The 24,046-nt window shown below is 47.9% G+C and overlaps 1 protein-coding gene across 2 annotated transcripts; it reads left to right on the top strand.

Annotated features, from left to right (window-relative positions):
- The first annotated feature begins 436 nt into the window (after positions 1–436).
- Positions 437–23,697, top strand: CD34 (CD34 molecule). Of its 2 annotated transcripts, none has more exons than XM_032393195.1 (8): positions 437–751; positions 10,805–10,987; positions 11,640–11,893; positions 13,136–13,216; positions 20,582–20,732; positions 20,974–21,026; positions 21,345–21,509; positions 22,209–23,697. In XM_032393195.1, the coding sequence occupies exons 1-8, from the start codon at positions 673–675 to the stop codon at positions 22,392–22,394; spliced, it is 1,152 nt and encodes a 383-aa protein (XP_032249086.1). In that variant the 5' UTR covers positions 437–672; the 3' UTR covers positions 22,395–23,697. The 2 variants fall into 2 exon arrangements, with proteins under 2 accessions (XP_032249086.1, XP_032249087.1); XM_032393196.1 differs by lacking the exon at positions 22,209–23,697 and adding an exon at positions 22,074–22,172.
- The last annotated feature ends 349 nt before the right edge of the window (positions 23,698–24,046 follow it).

Raw genomic sequence — 24,046 nt, 5'->3', positions numbered from 1 at the left:
TGCAGGGGAAAAAAGTGAAAAGAGAATCGACAAGAATGGTTCCGACGGGTAAAATGAATGATTACAGTCATTTATGTGTCCTGCTCACTCTTCATGCTTCATTACCATGCAGCACAGTCTCTGGTGTGACTGTCATGAAATGCATCAGATGGGGCATGTGCTGAGTTTTACCTGATTAGCAAAATGCTCACACTTGTAAACTCGGGTCCTAGAGTCCTTGGGCAAGATTGTTCTCGCTTAAAGTTAAAAATAAAGAAAAACAAAAAGGAAAGAACACACACAGAGAGAACTCCGAGGAAACTTGCCCCTGCCACCGGCCAGGCTGACACAAAGGGGTTAAAAGTTAAGTGGAAGTCGAGCTTGAAGGAGCAAGACGGGGCCTCTATATAAAGTTGAAGGACTCGTCTGGAGCCCGCACAAACCTCCACCTTTTTTGGCCTCCACGGCGGCAACCCCGGCCCCTGTTAACGTCCTCCGCCTGTGGGACTGAGCGGGGAAGCTCACGCTAGTGGCGGCCAAGGAGAGGGGCCGGCCTTGCCAGGAATAAAGAGGGAGGGGAGGGGAAAAAGCCAGCTCGCCCACCCCGCTCCCGGGCGGAGGGCGGGGGCGGCGCGTCCCGCGGGCCGAGCGCGTCTCGGGCTGAGCGCATCTCTCCGGAGCGGCGCGGGAAGGATGCTGGTCGGCAGGGGCGCGCGCGCGGGGCGCGGGATGCCGCGGGGCTGGACCGCGCTCTGCCTGCTCAGTCTGCTGCGTGAGTACCGGCCGCGCGCCCGGGCGGGCGGGGAGGGTCCCCGCTCTCCCGCGGCCGAGCGCGCAGAGCCCGGGGGCGCGGAGGGAAGGGACCCCGGCCCCCACCCACGCCCCACGCCCACCGCGGCTCGGGGCTCGGGCCGGACCCGGGCCCTTTGAACCGCGCCCCGCGGGGACCGGCGCAGTCACCTGGGAAGCGGCGGGGCGGACGGGAAGGGCAGGGCGGGCCACCCCGCCGCCAGGGTCAGCCAGCCCAGGTGTCAACCGGGCGGCGCGCCCCGGGCTTCCCGGAGTCAGAGCGTGCGACTCGTTGGAGTTGTCTCTAAAGTAAAGGGCTTCGAAGATGCCAGTCTGTTCGCGTGGCCAAAGGTGCGGAGCGCAAAATCGGAGCCAGAGCCAGGAGCGGGGAGAAGGGAAGCAGGAAAGTTTTGCGCCCGGGGGTTGATTCCGAAAGCCCCGGCCTGAGCGGCTGCTGGGAAGAGAGCGCAGGCGCCCGCCCGACCACCCGGACAGGGCAAGCCCGAATGGTACCTTTAAGGAATGCGAGCGAGGCCAACCTGGGACGAGGCCCCGGCTCAGACGCCCAGGAGGCCTAGGAGTCCCCCTGAGTTAGGTGACCAGGGGAGTGTGGAATGAAGAACAGTCCGTGAAAAGATCCTTGCACTTAATGAAGATCGGAAAGCTAAATTACAACTCCCTCTTCCCACACCTACACCCAGTCCCCTCTTCCCACACCCACACCCAGTCCCAGGGAGAGAAGGTGGCGGTAGATGGGGTTTGTTCTGCGCCCTGCCTCCCTCTCCCCATCGCAACCCCCCACCCTGGCACCAACTCAGACTTGTTACATTTGGGGGCTTTCTCCCCCTTCCCCCTCCAAGTTCTGAAACTAGTGAATAGGTTAGCAGGCTAGTGGACGCTCTTCCAGTCACACACACTTGCCCCTACTCCTTAAGATCTTGCTCTCACTTTGGTGAAGAAATAATAGGCGCTCAATAAATATTTATTCTTAATTGCTTTCATTTGGGGAAAGCATTTTCCATCTCATCTCATTGCATTTAGAAGGTTTTAAACATTGTCCCTTGTTCTCCCTTTTGCTCAAGATTCTGCTTCCAGCCCTCTAGGGCTCCCAACTCCCTATTCTTACTCCATCGGAAAGGCCACCCACCATGGCCCCACAGAGTGACCTGGGCCTGCCAGTTAGGCCCCTTTGCTCTCATTGTCCTCTGCTGTCCCCCTCTGTGCCCACCCAGTTGGAGAGAGACTCCGGGCTTGAGAAAGCTCTAAGGAAGGCTCTGGTTTGACCAGTTTGGCAGCCGTGGATCTGCCCTCTGGGGCAGGGAAAAAGCTGTTACTGAGCTGTCGAAGCGCTAGACCGGGGAACTCCCCTGGGTGCTAGACGACACCCTCCTAACAGGGGGGACTTGATGAACAGCTGATCAGATGTTCCACTCTCCCTTGGCTACACAGCTTGTGATGACCTGGTCCCCGGCCGAGTGAGGCCCACCCTTTTTTATTTCCTCAGCTGGTCAGCTTCAGTCTCGCCTTGGCCTGTAGCAGGAGGTGGGGGGAGGAACTGACCTCCTGCAAAATCGGGGCCAGATAGGCTCAGAATTCCACTGTTTCAGCTTTGGGGGTGACAGCTGGGGCATGGACTACTTGGGCCAATCTGGAGCTTTATGTCTTCCCCAAGAACTTTCTAGGGTTTGTTTATTTTTTTAATGCTAGGGTCATTTTCTGTCCTGGTATACATCGTGGGATAAATAAGTGAGTGATCATATCTTGAAATGCCAACGGAGGGACATTGCAGGAATTCCGTGCTATTACTGCAAAATGTAGGGTACCCGGGGTTCGCTGGTTTCCGTGTCATGTACACCGACAGAGAGCTTTGTTCTGGGAAGTTCTTTCTGTCCCCGTGAGAAGTTGGCATAAGGATGGGCACAGCAGCGAACCAAAAGTAGACTCTTCTTGCTGTGGATGGGGCTGCTCTGGGTGGTGACCAGAGTCAGAGTGGGAGCTGAGAGGCCACCAGGGAGGACTGCCATGCCACCTACTGGGAGGAGAAGCCTTTCAGTTATTAGGAAACCCCATTTGTCAGGCTCGGGCTATCTGTTCCTTCCAAGACCTCCATGGCCTATCTTTCCTCTCACCATAAGGACACCCTCCCAACCCCCCGTCCCGCCCCTTCACATTCCTCTTCTTCCTTTGGGTCCTTCGTGCATGCTGACCCCACACCCATATCCTGTCTGGGGCTACATGTAAGAGGGGAAAAAAGAAAAGGGAAAAGAATTTTATCAGATATTTTCCAGAGGAGAGAGGACTCCACCCTTTGAACCTCTGCCACATGGCGACTGAGGAGGAGGAGCAGGCTTGGGGACCTCTGACTAATTCAGTGGCCCCCAGTGGTCCCCTTTGTAGGGTAGGTCCAGCTGGCAGCACCTTTGCAAATGCAAGTCTTCTTCCGCAGCATTCCTGTTTGACTGAGAAAACACGCCTGGGCATCTTTGTTCTTATCCCTTTGGCTCCACCTCCTGGGCCTCCTTGCTCACTTGTCCTCACCTCTTTCCTTCTCTGAGTCTTTGTCTCCAAAAGCTCAGGGCAAGGAGCACCAAACTGCAGCAGATAAACTTGGGCACAGAGTCTTACAAAAACAAATAGAAAAAGGAGGAACAAATTCCACTTCACAAGGCCTCACTGCCCGATTTCCTTTAGATGCCAGGCAGGAGGGCCTGGGCTCACTCTCAGAGCTGGAGGGTTGCTCAGCTCCCCGAGGGTGCCTGGCCTCCCTCTCTCGGTGACTTTGCCTGCTCTCACTAAACAGCCCCGAATGTGGAGAACTGAAAATGTGAAGGTGTGGAAAAAGAACAAAACACCGCCCTCCAAGAGAAAATGCTCGGAGTTGCCAGGGCAGAATTTCCTATTTTTCTGGATTTTGACTTCTCTAATGAGAACATTCTCTTCCCTCCTCAGCTAAGAAATAAAAACACATTATCTCTGATGTTGTGTTCCGACAGCTGCTGACTTTGCTAAGGAGAAAGATGCATGCATCCCGGGGGAGTGAGGTGCACACGAATAGGGATGGACTGAGGTGTACTTTGTAGCACCTGTTCTCTGGCCCCTCCCCATCCCCGGATCAGTCGCTTCCCTTTGGATGTAAAGGAAAAGGCCTTTTGGCTTAATTGGGAAGTCTGCTTCTTCCTGATTTGGGGGGAAAGACTCCAAGAACCCACAACTGATAGCTTGTAGTGGAGCGGCATTTCTAGGTGGCCAATTGTGTTGTTAAAGAAAATGCCTTAAAGAATCTCTGGGTGAAAAAAAAACCAGGCCTTGGATGTGCAGGGGCAGACCGGAGGTTGAATTGCTGAGCATGATAAAGATAAAGTGGAACTTTGTATCTGATGGGCCCAAGAGATGCAGGCTGTGGGAATCCAGAGGCCAGAAGGAGGAGAAAGGAGGGGTGCCTGGAGCAGCACAGAAACAGTGGTGCCTGAGGGTGGAAAAGACCCGGCAAGGAGAAACTCTTCATGGTGTGGCAGGCGTGCTTAGCACAGTGATGTCTAAGTAGTTCAAGCTTATGCCGGTGTGTCTTCTGGGCTGGGCTGTGATCTGGTGCCATGCTCTCAAACCTTTGATAAACACACACTCGCCTGGTATTAGTGTGCTCTGGAAGAAAGGACTGGGTGCTTGGCTGGCCCCCGGTGAATCGGAAGGAGAAAGGCAGCAGCCTGAGGACAGGGAGGCACAGAGCTGTGGAAAAGGGGTCAGTGGCAATGAGGAGAATGAAGGAAGAGGGGACTGGGAGAAATGTTGGGCCCCCAGAGGAAGCTCAGGAGCCTAGGGTTCCAGGGTAAGTGGATGGGGGCCAAGACCAGCTATTTGCATATTAAAGAGGAGTCCCAGTCCACTGGTAGCCTCAGACCACAGGCACTTGGTTTATGCTCACATCACAGCTTAGGTTCAGAGGAACCATCAGAAGGCCAACAAGCCAGTTCTTTGTGCTAGTCCAAGATGCCCAATCTTAGTGAGATGCATAACAAGGACGCTTCCTGAGTGCTCCCGGAAAAGACGGGTGGCTCACCACTTCCCAGAGTAGTTCATTCCATTAAAAAACAAAACAAAACAAAAACATGTTATTTTCAGCTTTTCTTTATATTACAATGAAGTTAGCTTTCTTGTATCTTCTAATCATTAACTTTAAATTCTATTCTTAATTAGAACCAGTTAATCTTCAGTAACTTCTTTTTTTTAAGATTTTATTTATTTATTTGAGAGAGAGAGAGCACAAGCAGGGGGAGGAGCAGAGGGAGAGGGAGAAGCAGGCTCCCCGCTGAGCAGGGAGCCCGAAATGGGGCTGATCCTGGGACTCCAGGATCATGACCTGAGCCAAAGGCAGACTCTTAACCGGCTGAGCCACCCAGGCGCTCCAATCTTCAGTAACTTCTAATCTAATTCTATTCTTGGAACTACCGCAGAATGAATCTGATATTGATCTGTCTGATCCCACTAGATTATAAACTCCTTGAGGACAGAGATTTATTTAAGTTGGGATGACACCCACACCACACCGCAGGAAGGAGTCTTCTCTTACTCTGTGCTCCCACAGCACTGAGCATGGTCCTTTGCACATCACTGGTGCTTATGACAAAAAATAAGAGTGAGTAAGTAAGTGAAATGAGTCTTGAATAAAGTCATTTGTTCTCCCTCCCCAGATTCTTCTTTTCTGGATCAGAGATTGGCAAACTTTTTCTGTCAAGAGCCACATAGTAAATATTGTAGACTCTGGAAGCCATATGTTGTCTCTAATGCATAGTCTACTCTGTTTTATTTTACAACACTTGAAACATGTAAAAGCGCTTCTTAGCTCACTGGCCATACAACAAACGGCCTGTGGGCAGATTGGGTCCACCAGCTGTTCGCCAGCCCCCCATCTAGATGAAGTAACTCCAGGCCCTCAACCATATGAGACTTGGTTTCTAGAACTCTCCTGATTCTGGTCATCCTCCCATGGTCGCTCCCTAATTTAATAAATTCCCTCTTAAACTGGAGCCCTGAATGGGACGGCTGTCTGTAGAGGCGGTTGGCGTGCATATGTCTGTCATGGGCACCATGCAATCTGAGGACTTCTTCCGAGCTCAGATGGTCGTGCTTGGCGCCCTGAGTAGAACGAATGAGTCCAAGAGACGCTTCCAACACTAAAGAAATTTATAATGTAACTGAGGCGACAAGACCTATACTCAGGAAACAGTATATATGATTTTGTGCCAGATAAGTGGTGGAGAGACATGTCTGAAGGCCTCTGAGAAGCAGAAGGAAGGGGGCCCTTGACTAAAGATAACCGCTATTTCTTGAGCGTTTACCAGCCGGGCTAACTGCTTTAAGCCCCTTAACTCCCCTATTCCTCAAAACAACTAGGAGGTAGGGGCGGCTTTTATTCCCATTTCACAGGTAAGGTCTAGAGAATTGAGGAAGCCTCCTTCCAAGCCCTGACAGCGAGAACAGGGCAAAGAAACCTCAGTATACGGTCTGACTGCCGAGCCCACACTCTTCGCATGGAGGCTTCACTGTTTTCTCAGAAACACAGACTGGGAGGTCCCAGCGGAGGCAGCAGGCTGCTTCTTCCTAGTGCTGTCTCCCCATGGGCTGAGACACCCAAGAATTCCTCCCAGAAACCCCTCTGGGGCTGGCTGCCAGGATTGGAACAGAAGGATGGGATGGGGCTGTCTGGCCAGGAGATCAGGGAAACACCAGCAAAAAAAACCCCACTAAACATAAGAGGGTCTTTGAAAAGCAAGACCAAGGGACACCTGGGTGGCTCAGTTGATTAAGCATCTGCCTTCAGCTCAGGTCATGATCTTGGGGTCCTGGGATCAAACCCCAGCATCGTCGTTGGGCTCCCTGCTCGGTGGGGAGCCTGCTTCTCCCTCTCCCTCTGCTCATCTCCCGCTTGTGAATGCTCTCTCTCTCTCTAAAATAAATAAATAAAATCTTAAAAAAAAAAAAAAAAAACAAGACCAAGTATAGTCTCCTAAAGCATGGGAATTTAGCTAGTTAGGTAGCAGAGCTTTCTGGATGGGAGGAGCTGTACACCCTCTTTCAAGATGAAAAGATTTTTCATTTTACTAATTGTAGGTAGAAATCTCTTAAAAATATATTATGTTCCGCCCCTGCTCCCTTAGTGTGCCCCTCAAAAAAAGGACTAACTTCCATGATTCGGTTGGATCAGGAAAATAATTTGGTTATGGTGCAACTCAGTGACTTTGTTAGTGCTTCTTAAGGTGTATGCATTTATTTACTCCTACCATAAATGATGCCAGACTGGTGTGGGTTTTAATACTCATGCCTGTTTTTCTTTTATCTCTGTTTCTTCTTTTTTAATCTGTTGTTTCTCCTTATTGTTTGCTTCTAGGAGTCTCTAATTTTTAGTTTTAGCTAGGATATCAGATAGCCAAGCTTGTTAGAACTACGTGGAAGACAAGAATAATCGCCTCTGAATAAGTGCCTATAAGTTAAATGCATTACTTTTACTACAGGACTTTGGTGACCTCTATTTGGCCATTTTGGGTTCTTATCCTCGTTTTTGCTAACTTCCTGATACCTTGTCTCCTCCCTTTGCCCCAGGTTCATGAGTTGAGATCAAATAGGATATCTAGAGTCAAATCAGGTACCTAGGGAGACACAGTTAGTAAAGGTAGAATGGGAAGTAAACAGCAGAAGATAGCCTTTTGTTTGATTTTAAATTGTACTTTTGTTTGATTTTAATTTGTTTGATTTTAAATTTGAAAATGATCTGTTGGGTTGGGGCTAAAGGCTATTTGTCTGGAAGGTTCCGGTCTAGAATGGAATGGAGTGGAGGTTTCACTGATTGTCTCCTAGAATCGAACTGGTAAGCTGCTCTTACTCCCTAACCGAGTTGGGAGAACAGAAGCTCAGATAAAGAAGGGTCAGCATTTGATGGTTTAATGCCATGGACGTGTGTGGGAAGAGGATGAACAGAGACCTGTGGTCAGTCTTTATTCATGTAAATGTTATTCCTGCAAGATGCAGTCTCTTCATGGGAGCTCTAGATAGAATGGGAGCCCTAGAAGCTGTGAAACCACAGGACTCCCTCCCTGCCAGTCCCTCCGCAGCAGCCCCCCCCCCCACCCCCGGTTGGATTAGCTTCCAGGGCCCTACCGCCATGTTCCCTCGCTCTATACCAACTCACACGTATCCTGTCACTGAGCCTTGCCTTTCTGGCCTCCCTCTTTGACTGTTTCTCCAGGCTCTCAGCGGGCATCCTTGCCCACTCCAGGCTCAGGGACGTGAATCTGAGGTTGGGCTTTCATTCACTTTGCAGATGGATCTGCTACCTTTGCTCAGTGTTTGGCCAGGTGGTGGGCGAGAGGAGGCTGCGGCCGCCGGGAGCCCGACCCTAGTGGGTCAGTAGCTGGCCTGGGTCCAGAGTTGCTTCACTCATCTGGCACAGGCACCCCTGTCCTCAGAACTAGCAGCAGGTCTCCGCTCACATCTGGAAAAGTTCAAAACTGTTTGTCTGGGTGAAGGAGGCCCTGGGGGAGGGGGTTCAAAAGCATGACATCACCTCTTTCTTTGGAAAGAGAAAAGGGCTGGGCCAGGCTGAGCCAGATAGGATTCCCAGGAATTGATGTGTTGGAAGGAAGAAGAGGAAAGGGTGGGAAAGAAGGATGATGTCAAGGGGGAGTTCCAATGGTGCCTTGGAATGGTACCCGGAGAGGACGATCCTTCGGTTCAGTGTCCACATGTTCCCACCACCTGCCCCCTTCAGTGAGTTCATACCTTAGGGGCAGATTGCTGAGCGGGTCCTATCTAGGAGCAGAGGAAGACTGGATATGCTTCCCATCTATTTTATTATGAGAAGACCACCTCCCACCTGACCCAGATAGGAGCCCATTCTTTTCTCTCCAGAAGGGTGGAGGATGCATCCTGATCCTTAGCAGTTTAGACTCCCTGACCCTCTGGCTCCTTCCACTCAAGTGTCTGCTAAACCTCAGTGGCCCCATTGCTCCCTGCCCCGCATAAACTATGGCCTCCCCTCTTGCCCAAAACCTTGGTGATTCAGGTTTTTATCTCTAAAATGGAGATGGTAATATCACTTCTTCCTCCCGCTCACCTGCATGTAATATTAAGATATGATTATTGTCTTCACCTTTCATATCAATCTACTTGCAGCAGGTGGGGAGGGAGGCAGATGTGGGAGAGTGAAACTTGTCACCATTTTTAAAGGCAGCATTCTTGGTCCCAAGTTAATTGCAATGAAACAAAAGCCTAACTTCCCTCTTGATGTCGAGGGAAAGGAGAGGTGTCATTCTACATTGCTATTTACCTGGAAACCCCAAAAGATACAGACCTAGATCTCAATCAGGAAAATTTAAAGACAAGCTTTAGGGTGGCCTGGGATCCTCAGGGGTCTTTCCTTAAGGGTGGTACTGCTGGGCGCTGACCTCTAGGTACCAAGCCCATCCCTAAGGTTTATAGGGCCCACGCCAAGAATAGAATAGAGGCCCCCAGTCGTATGTCTAAGTACTTCAAAGTTACCAATCAGGCCTATTTAAATGAAATATCCTCTATCCTCTTACCTTGAAAATCATACCTTCATGGCCATCTGGAAGGCCAAGTGTGAATTTGGACCCTGTCGGTCTCTGAGCAGGAAGAGATGGCCTTTAGCCATAGCCCATCCCTCTTCCCTTCTTACTCACAACTCTGGCACACATTGTTGGGGATCTTCTATGCATGCAAGTGACACACCACCCACATGCTAAACGTGCAACCCTTCTCCCTGAAACAGCCACCTCTTGGCCACTCTCGTGCCTTGGAGGTACGTACCCGGTGCTGCAGTTCACCCTCAGAAGGATGGACTGGGAGAAAGGGCCGCATGAAGATCCTCAAGTGAGCAAAGAGCCATTTGGGCAAGAAGTTCTAGGAATTCTGGTCCCCACTGTATGACCTAGGAGAGAGGGCACATCTCTGTTGGCCCCATGGACTCCTCACAGTTTGGGGCCGGGCAGAGTAGAAGGAGGAACAGAATACAGACTCAGGTTCAGGTCCAGTCAGGAAGCTTCTCTTTCCTGGGTGTAAGGATGGCACTGGTAGGTACCCCAGGAAACATGGAACGGCAAGGACCCTCATGAAGATCTTCAGAGAATAATTAAATCCGGGAGCATTATACTATACCAATTTAATATTTGTCATTAATTTTCCCAACAATCCATGTAAGAAAAGACCCTCACTTTAGAGATTGGTGAACTGAGATACACACATATATATACACACACGCGTTAAACTACGTAGTTATTGGCAGAGTCAGAACTAAGCTTTCTTCCCACTACATTTGATGAGAAACCAGGCCTTATATTCTCTAGTCCATCCACTGGATTCCTAGGTCAGAGCTTCTTGAAAGAAATCTGTGTGCGTGTGTGGAGGGGGGGCTGCTCACTGAGTTTCTCAACAAAAGACAAGGAGGATGGGTTTGCAGGCCATAAGGGAAAGAATGAAGAGAGTTTGGGAATGGGGAAGCCTTAGACAGAGAGAAGATTTTTAAGGGGGGGTGCATGGAAATGGCGTGGCTGTAGTGATTATTCCAAGAGTATATTACTCTAGTGGATGGAGAGTGATGGAAGAGAGGAAGACACATTAAAGAGGAAATAAAGGTACTTCCTCCCCCATATTTTAGATCTCTGTGATATTTATTGAGATATAATTTGATATTTTAGTATTTTACTTAACATGTTACAAACACTGCCTTGTATTCTCATGTGGCTTTAGTTTTTCTTACAATTTTTTATTTGTAATGATTATGGTACATGACGTGCATATAGCATTTATCCTATTGTAATTCATTTAGTTGTTTGCAACTTTCCCCTCCTATAAATAGTACTATATTAGACACTTGGTGCATACAAGCTTTCCCTTCCTTATTTTCTTAGGGAAAATCTAGTAGTGAGAAATTAGTCACCTGTCCAGAAGGATAGTCTTGATGTCATGATGTCATGAGGCTCCAGGATGATTGAGGTTCTGACTTGTCCTCCTTGTTTCTTTATAGCCTCTGGGTTCACAAATACAGAAAACACGACTGCTGTCACCACAGAGTCAAGCCCCCAAGAAATAACTTCAACTGTGTTTGCAAATGTATCCAACCAGGAGGCCACCACCCTAAGTCCTCTTGGAAGTACCGCCCTGTACCTTGTCTCTCAGGACAACAATGGTACCACTGCAACCATCTCAGGTAAAAAGTGCTTGTCTCAGGCCCCAGAGGGATGCTGCTGGTGCCTGGGTAAAGCATTAGGATATTTGCAGACCACCCCCAGGCCTCCTTTCCCCCACAGATGGAAACATACAAGCCCCATGAAATATGGTTTGTGCGTCATGCTTTGGGGACCCTGAAGTAAGTTCCTGATAGCTTATAGTGATATATAGTGACAACTTTCTCAGGCAGCTTTAGCAGCTGATCCTGATCAGTCATTCTCCTTGTACCCTGCTCTCATGCTGAGTTCAGGTTAGTGATAAAATAAGGATCAGATGAAGACTCCCTAGAAATCTCTGATCTCTTCAGGTTCAAACTGCTTTTTGACTTCTTTAGGGTAGACCAGAATCCAGTTCAGTGTCAGAAACCCAAAAGCTCTTCTAATAACATTTTCAATTATAGCTGTGGTTCCAACAGCTGGCTTGAAATGAGTTTGGTAAGGGTTGGGACATGAAGTAGCTCTTAATTCCCCAAATTCCCTTTTCTGGTTTGAAGTCCATGCCAATATCATTCTCTATAAGGTTTTAATTCAAGACGGTGAACTGAGATATGTGTAGGGGTGTGTGTGTGTGTGTGTGTGTGTGTGTTTATGCAAACATGTGCACATGCACACTTGTGTTTTGATCTATTTCAGAGACTACAGTCAATATCACATCTACCTCTGAGATCACCCCAGTGCCCGGGACCACGAGCTCTTCTGTCCAGTCACAGACCTCTTTAGCTATCACAGTAACTTCTATCCCAACCAACTTTTCAACTTCAGACATGACCTTGAAGCCCAGCCTGCTACCTGGAAATGTTTTGGATCCCCCATACAACAGCACCAGCCTTGTGACATCCCCCACTGAACACTCTACATCATTTTCTCTTACCCCAAGTACCATCAGGGTGGGTGAATTGGGCCAAAAGTGGCAGATTACCCCCTCACTTCATATGTATGCAAACCCTCTCTTCCTTTCAACCTCTCCTCATCCCAACCAGTGAGATTTGGGTCATGTAAGAATTAGCAAGGAAAATATGTAGCTTAGGGGTGCTTGGGTGGCTCAGTGAGTTAAGCGTCTGACTCTTGATTTCAGCTCAGGTCATGACCTTAGGATTGTGGGATCAAGCCCCATGTTGGGCTCCATGCTCAGCAAGGAGTCTGCTAGAGATTCTCTCTCTCCCTCTGCCCCTCCCCCTTCTCACGTGCTCTCTCTCTGTCTCTCTAAATAAATAAATAATATTTTTTTAAAAAAGAAACTATGCAGCTTAAATATTGCTGGAAAGGATAGACAGGGGAAGAGAAGAGTGGAGACAGGTATACCCAATGCTGTGGGTATTGCATTTCTAGGGAGTAGAAAGTAAAGAGGGATTCTTGGAGGTCTGCTGTGGTTCTTGTTAGTACCTCTCCGTCTGGGCTTTGACCAGGGCACCATCTCCCTTTGGGCATATTTGGAAACCATCCTCCATTTAATGGGGCAACTTTTCCAAAAAGGTTTAGGACAACTACCATTTCCTGTATATGAGAAGGTTTGACAGTATGCCAGGCATAGAGAAGCCGTGAAGAACTGGGCAGGCCAGGGATGGTGAGCTCAGCCTTGGGGTCTATGGCTGTCAACAGCTTTTAGCAGGAAGGGGAGAAAATATGAGGGCGTGGAGCCTCGAGGCAGGTGTGAGGAACCTGCCTGGTTTCTGTTTTTAAAGGAACTAGAATAGGAATCTGGGGAGTCCAAGGGGCCAAGAGGAAAAAGAGTGTCACCAGGTTCTGCCTGGCCACCCCATTATCTGTTTGCTTATATGGCCTTACTTGCAAGTGTATAATCCACTGCAGGGAAAACAGCCCCAGTGGGAAAAGTTCCTCCCTTCTTCCATTTCTGTACCATCCAAGCTAATGTTTACCAAGACTGCAGATAGCTACTTGCTGGCAAGCCTGGGCTAGTAACAAGTTTTGATTATCTGATGGGGATGAGAGTGAGATGGTGGAAGGGAGGAATACCATTGTATAGCTCTAGTCCCCTAACATTTTTAAATTTCCTTTTTCCTAAAACCTCTTAAAAGAGTACCTCACAGAAATCAAAGAGGAAAAGAGGTGGGGGAGGGAATGAGGGGCAAAGATACTGGCTTATTTACTTTGTTTTTGTTTTAATACAGGGAGAAATCAAATGTTCCCAAGTCAAAGAAGTGAAATTGACCCAAGGTATCTGCCTGGAGCTAAATGAGACCTACAGCTGTGTAAGTCAAACTCCCCTCCACCTCACCCCCATCCTTTCCTCCTCCCTCTTCTCCCACAATCCTTTCTGAACATCCTTACACCGTCTTGGACTGGACCAGACTTTGGTGGGGGTGGGAAGAACTTAGCTTGGTCAGGCACTTTCCAGCACTGAGCTTTGGATTTAGGGAGTAAGAGGCCCCATCTGGTGGGCAAAGAAGGCAAAGACAATTTTATTTAAATTTAGTTGTTACTTTTTCCCTCCTCTGTCGTACATTGAATATGTATGTACATAGTCAGATTTAAGTTTGCTTTTGTGTTAAGAAAGTCCTCACTGAAATATAAACTAGTAACCTAAAATACCAATTGTTTATTATTATTGACATATAACTCTTTAATCCATATAGAATGTCTTTGTGCTTAATGCTGTAGTTTCCATATAACCGGTTTTCCTAACATTATTTATTGAATGATACCCTCTGTTGTTGATTGGAATGCTGTTTTTTAGCTTCTATTAAGTTTTTATATGTCCCAGGGCATATTCTTCAGAGATATTTTATTTGTTCGGTTTGTCTTTTTTTTGCCTGTTTTAAATTTTTTTAAATTATTATACTTTTACATTGTAGTATTTTAAATATCCAGCCAAGCAGGTCTTTGCTTGCTACACTATAAAAAAAAATGTATTTTTTGTCTATTCTTTTAGAAAAACTCTAGAAACATCTTGTCAAAATTAAAAAAAAAACAAAATTTTCATTGGAACTGCTATAAGTCCCTCTATATTTTTCTGGTCTTCTCTTGTATTGTTCAGCATATTGTCCTTTTAGTTTTCAAAAACTAAAAGCTAGGTTTTTTTTCCTGTAGGCTTTATGAACTTTTTAAGGTTATTTATAATATAGATTTCCCATTAAATATTCTAATTGATCATTGGTGGTATATTAGAAAGTTGAGTTCTGAAATTTATCTTGGGTTTAGCCATTTTCTTTAACATACTTGTTAATTACAAGAGCTTTATAGTTGATTTTTTTTTTTAAGGCAAGCTATCTTGTTACCTACCACAATACATTGTTTTTCTCCTCCTTTTTAGTAGTTACACCTTGTTTCAGTTTCAAGTCTTATTGCATTGGTAAGACTATACTGTACCGCATTAACTATTAATGGTGATAGCAGACGTTCTTGCTTTGTTTCGGTAAATTTTCCTGACAGTTACAATTTCCTTGACAAAGAATGGAACGACAGGACTCTTCCTATTCACTTGTAGGAAAAAACATTTCCTTACAAGTTGGGAATCCATTTAAGGGAGCCATATACGTGGTGTGTGATTGCATAGATTGGAAAGGACCTGGGTAGACTGTAGTCTGTAGAAAACATTCGGCTATTTATTTGGTCCATTCTGACGACCCATATTTTACCTGTGATTTTCAGCTGGGTCATTCTGACTCACAGATCTCTTAAAATTATACCTAAGGTCTTTATTTAGCCTAGGACTTTTAAAAACAATGGGAATTGCAAAGATATTAGTTCACACAATAGATAACAAGTGCAATTTGCAAAATGGTGAACTTAAACATGATTATACAATGTACAGGTAATACTCTGTGTTTCTGATACTGACTTTCAACTCTACTTATTTAAAAAAAAAATGCCAAACCCTTTGCTAATTATAGCTTTAAAAAAGTAACTTTTATTTTTTTTAGTAATATCCTGGTTAATCACTGATTTTCCTGTGCCAAAATGCTGCTTCTTTGTACCACCGATTTAGAACTAATTGCAGAGCATTCTAAGTGTCTGTCCATTGCTCTTCGAGGTTCACATTTAACTAGGGTCATCGTACAAGACAAGGTGCTGGAAAGTTACTGCTACTCCAGAAATAACTCCTCTTACTGTGCTGTGGTTGCTTTCTCTCTGTGGTCTTTACGGTCTCATCTATTCATGCCACAGCTGAGAAGGTCTGTACTCCCTTCTGAGGTCTGGGGAGGATCTGTGAGTAGGGATGTGGAAAGACAGCAAGTCCTCCGGTATCCTGAAGAAGGCTTCTGCGCTGCTCATGATGAATCAGCTCTGTGGTAGCACCAGGTCATGCTACGGTTTTCCTGGCCCCTCTGCCACTCTTGGTCCCCTTTCTTCCTCAGGGCTCCTTTGCTCCAGCCCGCAAGCAGCAGTGCCTCCTAAGCCCCCCAAGGTAATTTTTCCCCAGTCAGCAATTCTCGCTCAGAATCTTTAGCCAAAGCTCCCGATTGTGTTTCAGATTCCTTTTCCTTGAGTCCTAATGCATGTTTGTCTGATAATCAATCTGTTCCAAGGGCTGTGAATGGCGTGGTGCCTGCTCATTTTCCTTAGGTTGCCTTTGCACTCTTGGTGTCAGAAGGCCTTAAGGCACTGGTTCTAACCGTGGGAAACTCAAGTCCCACTCACAGCCTGATGAGGAGCATGAAGGATTTGAAGTCCCCTAACATCACGTCCTTGAGTACTTGTGTTGTGTTGCCATGCTCCTGCATCCAGTGTATTCCCATAACAGAATTACGCTTGACTGTTCTCAGGTATTCAGACACTCACTCTGCACTGGGATGTATTGCATATCCGACCTCGTAGCTCTCACTCTGTGGATCATATAGACCTGTCTTTTGTCCATGTATCTGCAGACATTTATTTCTCAACTACTCTCCTTTTGCTCCCCATCCTTCACCTTTAGACAGAAATCACCTCTGTCAGCTGGGGGAGGGAAGGCAACCCCACGTTCTTCTCAAGCACCTGCTACCCCATCTTAGAGTCCTCATTAGCAGCACCTGTCACTCTGAGTCTGACTTTCACTCTCTTGGCCGCAGTGTCAGGGTAATTTAGTTATTGTGGTTACGGTTTCCCAAATAATTTCCAAAATGTGAGATTACTTTATTCTCTTAGGCTATACCATTTATCTAGGGGAATCCACCAAGAAATTTTTTAATGGTGGTAAAATACACATAACATAAAATGTACCACCTTAACCATTCAGAAGTCCCACAAATAGTTCAGCGGTATTAAGAACATTCGCATTGTTGTGCGGTCTCCAGAACTCTTCATCATCCAGAGCTGAAACTCTACACACGTTAAACCACTTCCCATTCCCCCGCCTCCCAGCCCTCTCAGCCTTTATCTTTTTGCGACTAACTTATATCACTTAGCGTAATGTCCTCAAGGTTCATCTGTGTTGTAACCTGTGTCAGAATTTACTTCCTTTTCAAGGCTGAATAATATTCCGTTGTTTGTATAGACCACATTTTGTGTATCTCTTCATCCACCAACGAACACTTGGATTGCTTCCACCTTTTACCATGGTGAATAATATTGTTATGAACATGGGTGTACAAATATCTCTTTACCACTCTGATTTCATTTCTTTTGGGTATATACCCAGAAGTAGAGTTGCTGGATTATTTGGTAAATCTATTTTTAAATTTTTGAAGATCCGACATACTGTTTTCCATAGCAGTTGCACCATTTTGCATTCCCATCAACAGAGCACAAGGGTTCCAATATGTCCACACCCTCACCAACATTTGTTATGTCCTGTTATTTATATATATATATATATATATAATAACCATCCCAGTGGGCATGAGGTGGTATGTCATTGTGCTTTTGATGGGCATTTCCTAATGATTGGTGTTGAAAATCTTTTCATGTGCTTGTTGGCCATTTGCACATCCTCTTTGGAAAAATCTCTATTCAAGCCCTTTGCCCACTAATTTGTTTTTGCGAACTACCTTTCTTTCGAACCACATGTGTTTCTATGCAGAGGTTGTATTTACTCGGCTAGTTCACATCACCCTTATTCTGTCGCATTGACTTCATCTCAGGCAGGCTGCTTCCAACCTCCAGATCATATCCCCCAGCCCACGCCTTCCTTGCCCTCTGCCCAAACACTAAAGGTCAGTTTCCACGCAGAAAAAAATAACTTACAGATGGAGGACAGATGAAGACAGTGTGTCTCCTGGAGAGAGCCTGAGATCTGGAGACAGCCTAACTCCTTGCCCTTGGCCTGCTGCCCCCTTGTTGTGTGACTTGTGGCAGGCTCTTCACTCCAGTCTCTAAATGAAAACAAGGTTTTACCTCCAATATCAAACTCACACCAAAATAGATAAAATGAGAGACAGAGCAAGAGAATGAGAATTGATCCTAAAAATCTCAGCACTGAGAAAAACCTTAAGGCTCATTTAGAAAAATACCTGTCCCTCTCTTCCCCACTCCAATGTTTAACATGCTTCTTTAACATGTTAAGAGTCTTTGCAAAGTTTGAGGGTGCTACCCAAGAAAGGTTAGATGGTTTTATTATTGTAGGTATTATTTTTGCAAAGTAACATGTGTGAGCAGATGTGGCTAGGGGCTCACAAATCTGATTCTCATGAGCAAAATGGCAAAGGTTGTGGTTTCGTCCTGCCCACTCTCCCATGGTATCTGCCCACAGCCTCTCTTGGGGAAGGATGTTTATTTCAAGCATCCGGAGAAACACTGCTTTGTTCAAGATCCACCTGCTCCTCTCCAGTCCCCAACACAATTCACTGATGCTGCTGAACTCCAAAGTGGGAGGCTGGCCGCGGTCATTCCCTTGAATTTAGTCCAAGAAACTAAGCAAAGGGTGGAGGAATCCTGTGTGGAGGCCAAACCAGTTGGGACGTTAAGTTGAACAACAATTCTGTGAGTTCCTTTGTTTGTTTGGTGCTATGCTTAGTGCAGTCTGGGTTCAAAATTATGAAATTATGTAACGTACACCCACTCCCCCAACTAAGGAGTCTTAGAGTCTAGCCAGAGTGAAATGACTATAAGAGTAAGGCAGAAGATGATCAAACCTCAAAATGTGGATTCTGGGGGATATGGTGCATAGTATGGTTGTTTATTAATAGTAACAGTACTAGCTGTCATTTGTCCAGTGCCCATTAGGTTCCACACCACCTTGTTGGGCACTCTTCATACAACATCTCCTTAGTCACAACTCAGTCCTCAGCTTAGGAACCTCACACTCAGACCAGCTGCATGACTTGCAAAGAACCTAGTAAATAGCAGAGGCAAGGCTGATGCCCAGTCTATGGAAGATAGGACCAACTTCATGGAGGAGGTGGGATTTGAGTGGAGTCTTGAAGGATGGGGAATCCAAGGAAGAAGGTGGTGTTCTTCCTTCTTCATATAGCCAGGGTTGTGAAGGTCACAGGCTCTCACACATTTGGGCTTCCCATCGTGGTAGCACCCCATCCAAAGGCCTTTCCCTACCAGCTTCTCCAGCACACATTCTCCCCATTCTTCAAGACCTACTTTGACATGTTACTGCAACCCCAAACCTGATGTGCCCTCACCCTCCTTTGAATGTCCATAGCATTTTAGCAGTACCTTTGTCATGGTTCCTACCATGGAACTACCTCTGTCACCTGTCTCTTTGTGCCTCAGTTTCTTCATCTGTCAAATGGGGAGAATAATAACACCCCTCTGAAAGGGTTATGCAAAGCCTAAATGAGCCAATATGCGTAAAGCACTTAGACCAGTGCCAGAGACATAGTAAGCATCATGTATGTTCTCTGCCATGCATGCAGACAGAGCTGTGACTGTGTGAAGTTCATAGCTATCCCCACCCCCACCCCTAGCCCACCACACACTTGATACACGTGCAGAGATTTTCACAGTGTCTTACAATCGGGGCTTCATAAATGTCAGAAGAGGTGACTATGGTTGAGGTGCAGCTTCTTAAGATTCTGTAGTTTGAGCAAGGTGCTGTTTTGTGTGGCTTATTTAGATTATGCAGGAGCCCTGGCCCTCTGCTTCTCTCAGGAAGGAGACGTAACTCAACCAGAGACACTCCAGAAGCCCGGAGTCATCTGGGTAGGGACTTCCCTCCTCCTCATCCAGAAGGCATGGTGTTTGGGAGGGTGTGGTGCTCACAGGAAAGCAACATAAGGCTCCCCAAAGAGAAAGGATCCTAGAGAAGAAACAGACTGTTGATCATATCCAATGGTGTCCAGACTGTCCGCTGCAAATGCTGTTTTCAAGAACCAGATTTTTCCAGAAACAGAGCCTCTATCCAAGTACTTCCTTAGAGACCTTTCCCTCAGGGGTAAAACAGCAGTGGCTCGAGAATTCAAATTTCTGTGACCTTGGCTCTTGAGGGCCTTCTGAGGCTACCTCTGGACTCCTCTCTGTGACCTGGAGGTTAGGTAGCCCTGCTCTTCTGGCCTCATCCGAGCCCAGTGAGCTCCTCCTGAGCTCCCTTAAATTCCAGCTGAGAGAAGAAAGCTGGGGCCTCGGGCCAATCCCGACTCTGCCTTGTGCAGGAGCAAAGGATCCTGGGCTTTCCTGCCGAGGGCCACAGCCGTAGGAAAATACCCAGGCTGCTTTCCAAGCTGGGAGGGCCCCAAGGAGCGGCGCTGCCCCACAAACAGGAAGCTTTCTCCTCCACAGAGGCTCAGTTCGGATGCCCCTCACACGCCCCAGCAGTTTTCCCCGAACAGGAAAGCTGTCGGAGCTGTTCAGGCATTTCCTCCTCACCATCTGCCATCCGGACAGAGGAGAGAGTCTTGGTTTCGGTTCCTTTCCTGTGCGGGGCGGGGGGTGGGGGGGGGGGGGGGGTGTGCTCTGATTGGAAGCTGCTGGAACACATTCTGGGACATGTGAGAAGAACAGGGTGTTGGAAGGGTACAGCCAGTGTTTCCGACTCATCCCGGTCCTGGGACTCAACTATCAAAGAATCATGAGGATTTCTCCTCGGGGGGCTGAGTCCTTGAGTCCTAGAGACCAGCCAGCAGCCTGGAGCAATCTGTGAACCTCATGGAAAACTGGGTTCCATGCCATTAATGAGAAAGAGGGGATGATAAAAAAATGCCATTTCAGTTTGAGCCAGGCTCTCTGCGAGCCCCCTTGGGGGGTAGGAGGGAAGGGCCCGCCGATGCCACTGAGCCTACAGCCAGAGATTTGTGCTCTATCCTCACTTCCCTTGGCTTTTCCTCCAACATTTGGGGCTATTGTAACCTTGAAACAAAGGATTTTCTCTTTGTCAGTAACATACTGTTCATATTTTCTGGTATCGGCAATTTCTTTCGAATTTAATTTGAAATAGTGTACGTGTGCATGGGCAATCCTTAAATAAGATGATGTTCCCTGAATTCGTTCTCAGCCCCTTTCAGTGCTGCCTATGGCGCCGATACATATTGTTTTGGTTACTGGAAAATTTTGGAGTTTTTTTCTTATTGAGTTTTTGCACATATATAGTTCACAGGATTTTTTTTTCCAGTTATAATTTTAGGGGGGAAAAAGGGTAATAGAGAGTAATAGTGTGACTTGAATCAGGATTATTGCCTAAGACTCTGGACCCAGTTCAGGGTACATTAGTAATTTCATCTTCTGCTCGCCATTTCTTTCTGTCTTCCCAGGAGGACTTTAAGAAGGATAATGAAGAGGAACTAACCCAAGTCCTGTGTGAGAAGGAGCAGGCTGAGGCTGGGGCCGGGGTGTGCTCCTTGCTTCTGGCCCAGTCTGAGGTGAAGCCTCACTGCCTGCTGCTGGTCTTGGCCAACAGAACAGGTAAGGGGCGCATCTGTCTTGGGGTCTAGGGAGGGAGTGGGGCTGAAGTTAGAGGATCCTGGCTAGAAACTCTAGTATATGAGCTTAAAGAGCACAGGTGCTAGGGAGAAGAGCTGGGCTAACTTTGGGAGAGGCTCTCCTGAGATGGACTACCCTGGCCATCAGAGCATCATCTAGAACATCATAGGAGGGCACAGCTCTTCCAGCTTCTAGATTCAGCAGTCCCTGTTTCTAATTCTAGAACTTTCCAGGAAGCTCCAACTTCTGAAAAAGCACCAGTCTGACCTGAAAAATGTAAGTTCTCTAAGATGATGGGAATTCTCAGAGGGAATACTGGGTCAAGGGAATTCACTCCAGTAGGGGAGAAAGTAATTCTCTTTTCTAGACCTGTCTTTCCTATCTCTCCAACCTTCTCCGACAGTCTTTACCTTTCTGTGCTTGAACCAAAATTTTATGGTGCAACTTGATTAAGAGATGTCAGTCTTAAATCCTGTTTAGAAAAATCCCTGAGGTCAAAGTCTTCTTGTGTTTCTCCTCTGTTGGGTCTAGCATGGGCTCCAGAACTCACATCCCACAAGTGACAGTCTGTCTTTTCTGTGTCTTCCCTTCCAGCTGGGGATCCAAGGCTTCACTGAGCAAGATGTTGGGAGCCACCAGAGCTATTCCCGCAAGACCCTGATTGCACTGGTCACCTCAGGGATCCTGCTGGCTGTCTTGGGCACCACTGGCTATTTCCTGATGAACCGCCGCAGCTGGAGCCCCACGGGAGAAAGGCTGGTCAGTTTAGGGGTCCAGGGCAAAGAAAATGAGGAAGATAGTGGTCCTCTGGGGAGGTCCATAAGTGTCACGAAGCGGGGAGGAGAAATCCCAGGAAAGGTACTTCTGTGCCTTTATGCATGGACGTCCATACACGCACATTACCATGTCGGTGGACAAGGCTGAATAATATGGAGCAGATTAGGAAGAGGGCACTAACTGGGGTCAGCCCACCCGCTCACTGTGGCAGCAGATGGCTCATATCATCTATTTCTGATTTTGTCAGGGGTAGTTCAGCTGGGTACAACCAGAACAGGCTGTTAAATCAGCCACACTTTTTTGCATGTATATTAAGTGCCCATGGGTCCCATCTAGCTCATAGGAAGGGACATATGGAAAGAAAATATACTCTTGAAGTGTTCTGGATGTGGGAGGACAACACTGGGGTTTGACTCTTGGCCTCTGGCCTGCTCCCTACTCTGGGGAGGTTATTCCATCCTGGGGACTGCCTGGTTGCTGGCGGGAGCTGGTTATTGAGTCTCAGTGTCACGGTGTGGTGCCTCTCCTCTGTCCTTTCTCCTCTAGGAGCTGGAACCCTGACCGCTCTTCAGGAAGAAAGGAGTCTGCACATGCAGCTGCAACCCCCCCTCTCCTCCCCCCCCATCACCACCTCACTCCCCTGCTTACCAGATAATGCTCCTTTATTTATACACTGTCTAGGGCGAAGACCCTTATTACACGGAGAACGGTGGAGGCCAGGGCTATAGCTCAGGCCCTGGGGCCTCCCCTGAGGCTCAGGGAAAGGCCAGTGTGAACCGAGGGGCTCAGGAGAACGGGACCGGCCAGGCCACATCCAGAAACGGCCATTCAGCAAGACAACACGTGGTGGCTGATACGGAATTGTGACTCGGCTGGGAGGGGCAAGGCTGGGCAAGGTCTGGGGAAGGGGCCCCTCCCTGCATCTGACCACAAGCTGCCTCGATCCCTTACCTTCTCCCCTTTCCTGCTGCACACACCCTCGGAGGCCGTTCCTGGGGCCCTGCACCCCACCAGGCCGAGGGTCTCTCTCTACCTTGGGGACTGGGAGGTAACCTCTGCCCTTTCCACGTTCAGCTCGCTAAGCTTAGAATCTGGTCTACTTTGAGTGCAGGTATTAGGGGGAAATGCCAAAGTGCAGGGAAGCTACCAGGGTTGGGGGTGGGGGGGTGATGACCTTGCATCATTCACACATGGGCTTCTTCCCTCTCCCTCCTCTCTGCCTTATTAAAAGAACTCCCAGGGGAAGCATGGGCTTTTTCTGGGCTACAATTTCCTCCCAGGAGGCTTTGCCTTTTCCCGTTTCTTCCTCATGTCTGTCTTCTCTACTTTAGGAAACCAAAGCAACCCAATGTACCCGCTCCTTTGTAATGATATAACCAGCAAGACTTGTTGTCTTAAACCGTCTCCCTTATGCCCACTCCAAGTCACTGTGGATTCAGGCACTGCCTTCCCTCAGGTTCCCCTGAGCTCCACACCTTCTTCCCCCACATCTGCGTACAGAAGCCTGCACTGTTTTCTGGCTGAGCCTGGAACGAGGCTCCAAGTTTTGAACAATGTCTTGTGTCTGTGTTTGGGAGACAGGGTAGGGGTGCAGGGACACATGTGTTCCTACCTTTGGGCACAGATGAGGGAGAGGGGATGGCTCAGTCCTTGTCTCTCTGGGGCTCACAGAGTCTCATCTTGGGCCCCTGTTTCTCCCTGTGGGTCCGAGTGGACAGGACCATGGGACCGGATCTTTGAGCCAAGCTTCTTGACCTGTGCATCTCTGAGGAAACCCCTTGCTCAGAGGCTAGGTCCTGGCCTTATCCTCTGATCTCGATGGCTTCCTCCTTCCTCCCCCTGACTCCTGGGTTGAGCTGTGGACTCAGTCTCCCAGCAGACTCCTTTCTGTCTCTGCCTCCCCCACCCCAACCCCCTCACTGCTCTGCACCCCCGTGTAGTCAGGGCCCCTCGACATCTCCAGAGGGGCTTCATCACAAGCCACCTCCTCTGTCGGTGGCCCAGGTTTTCATTTGTATTTTTGTTTTTCTTCCAGAGGGGTGAGCAGGGATCCTGGTTTCAATGACGGTTGGAAATAGAACTTTCCAGAGATAGGAAGATTGGGTGGATTTTATTTCTGAATACAAAATGGTGTGTGTAAATACTGTAATTAAAGTGATACTGAGACACATCTGTTCTGTGTCGCTGTCCCAGCCAGGTGTGTCTGAAGGCCACGGTGGTGTCCCAGTCATACTGGGCTGGACTTCACAATGATATGGAGTGGGGTCGGCGGGGGGCCGGGGGGGGCAAGCCAGGAAAGAGGTGGGCCCATCTCAGGGGATACAGGCAGAAACCAGGGTGCTGCTCTTTGGCCAAGTCTCCGGCAGTTGGAGGAGGCTCACAGAAAGGTTGGATGTTTCTAGTCCTAGAAAGAAAGACAGACCAGAGTGTAGCAGAGGCCTTCAGGATGGAGGGGGTTGTGCGGAGGACGTAGGAGCTGGGGCCTCCGTGAACACCTCTCTGGGAAGTGGCACACTTTG

The sequence above is a fragment of the Phoca vitulina genome, unplaced genomic scaffold, assembly GCF_004348235.1.
Source record: "Phoca vitulina isolate PV1807 unplaced genomic scaffold, GSC_HSeal_1.0 scaffold71, whole genome shotgun sequence".
NCBI lineage: Eukaryota > Metazoa > Chordata > Mammalia > Carnivora > Phocidae > Phoca > Phoca vitulina.
The sequence above is the reverse complement of the archived record's forward strand: the minus strand, read 5'-3'. Positions and strand labels throughout refer to the sequence as shown.

What these genes read in the sequence shown, in the direction of transcription:
- CD34 (XM_032393195.1), top strand. Translation starts at nt 673, where the DNA reads ATGCTGGTCGGCAGGGGCGCGCGCGCGGGGCGCGGGATGCCGCGGGGC. An exon ending in ACCAGTCTGACCTGAAAAAT is followed by an intron (nt 21,027 to 21,344) that starts GTAAGTTCTCTA and finishes CTTCCCTTCCAG; the next exon opens with CTGGGGATCCAAGGCTTCAC. An exon ending in GCCCCACGGGAGAAAGGCTG is followed by an intron (nt 21,510 to 22,208) that starts GTCAGTTTAGGG and finishes TACACTGTCTAG; the next exon opens with GGCGAAGACCCTTATTACAC.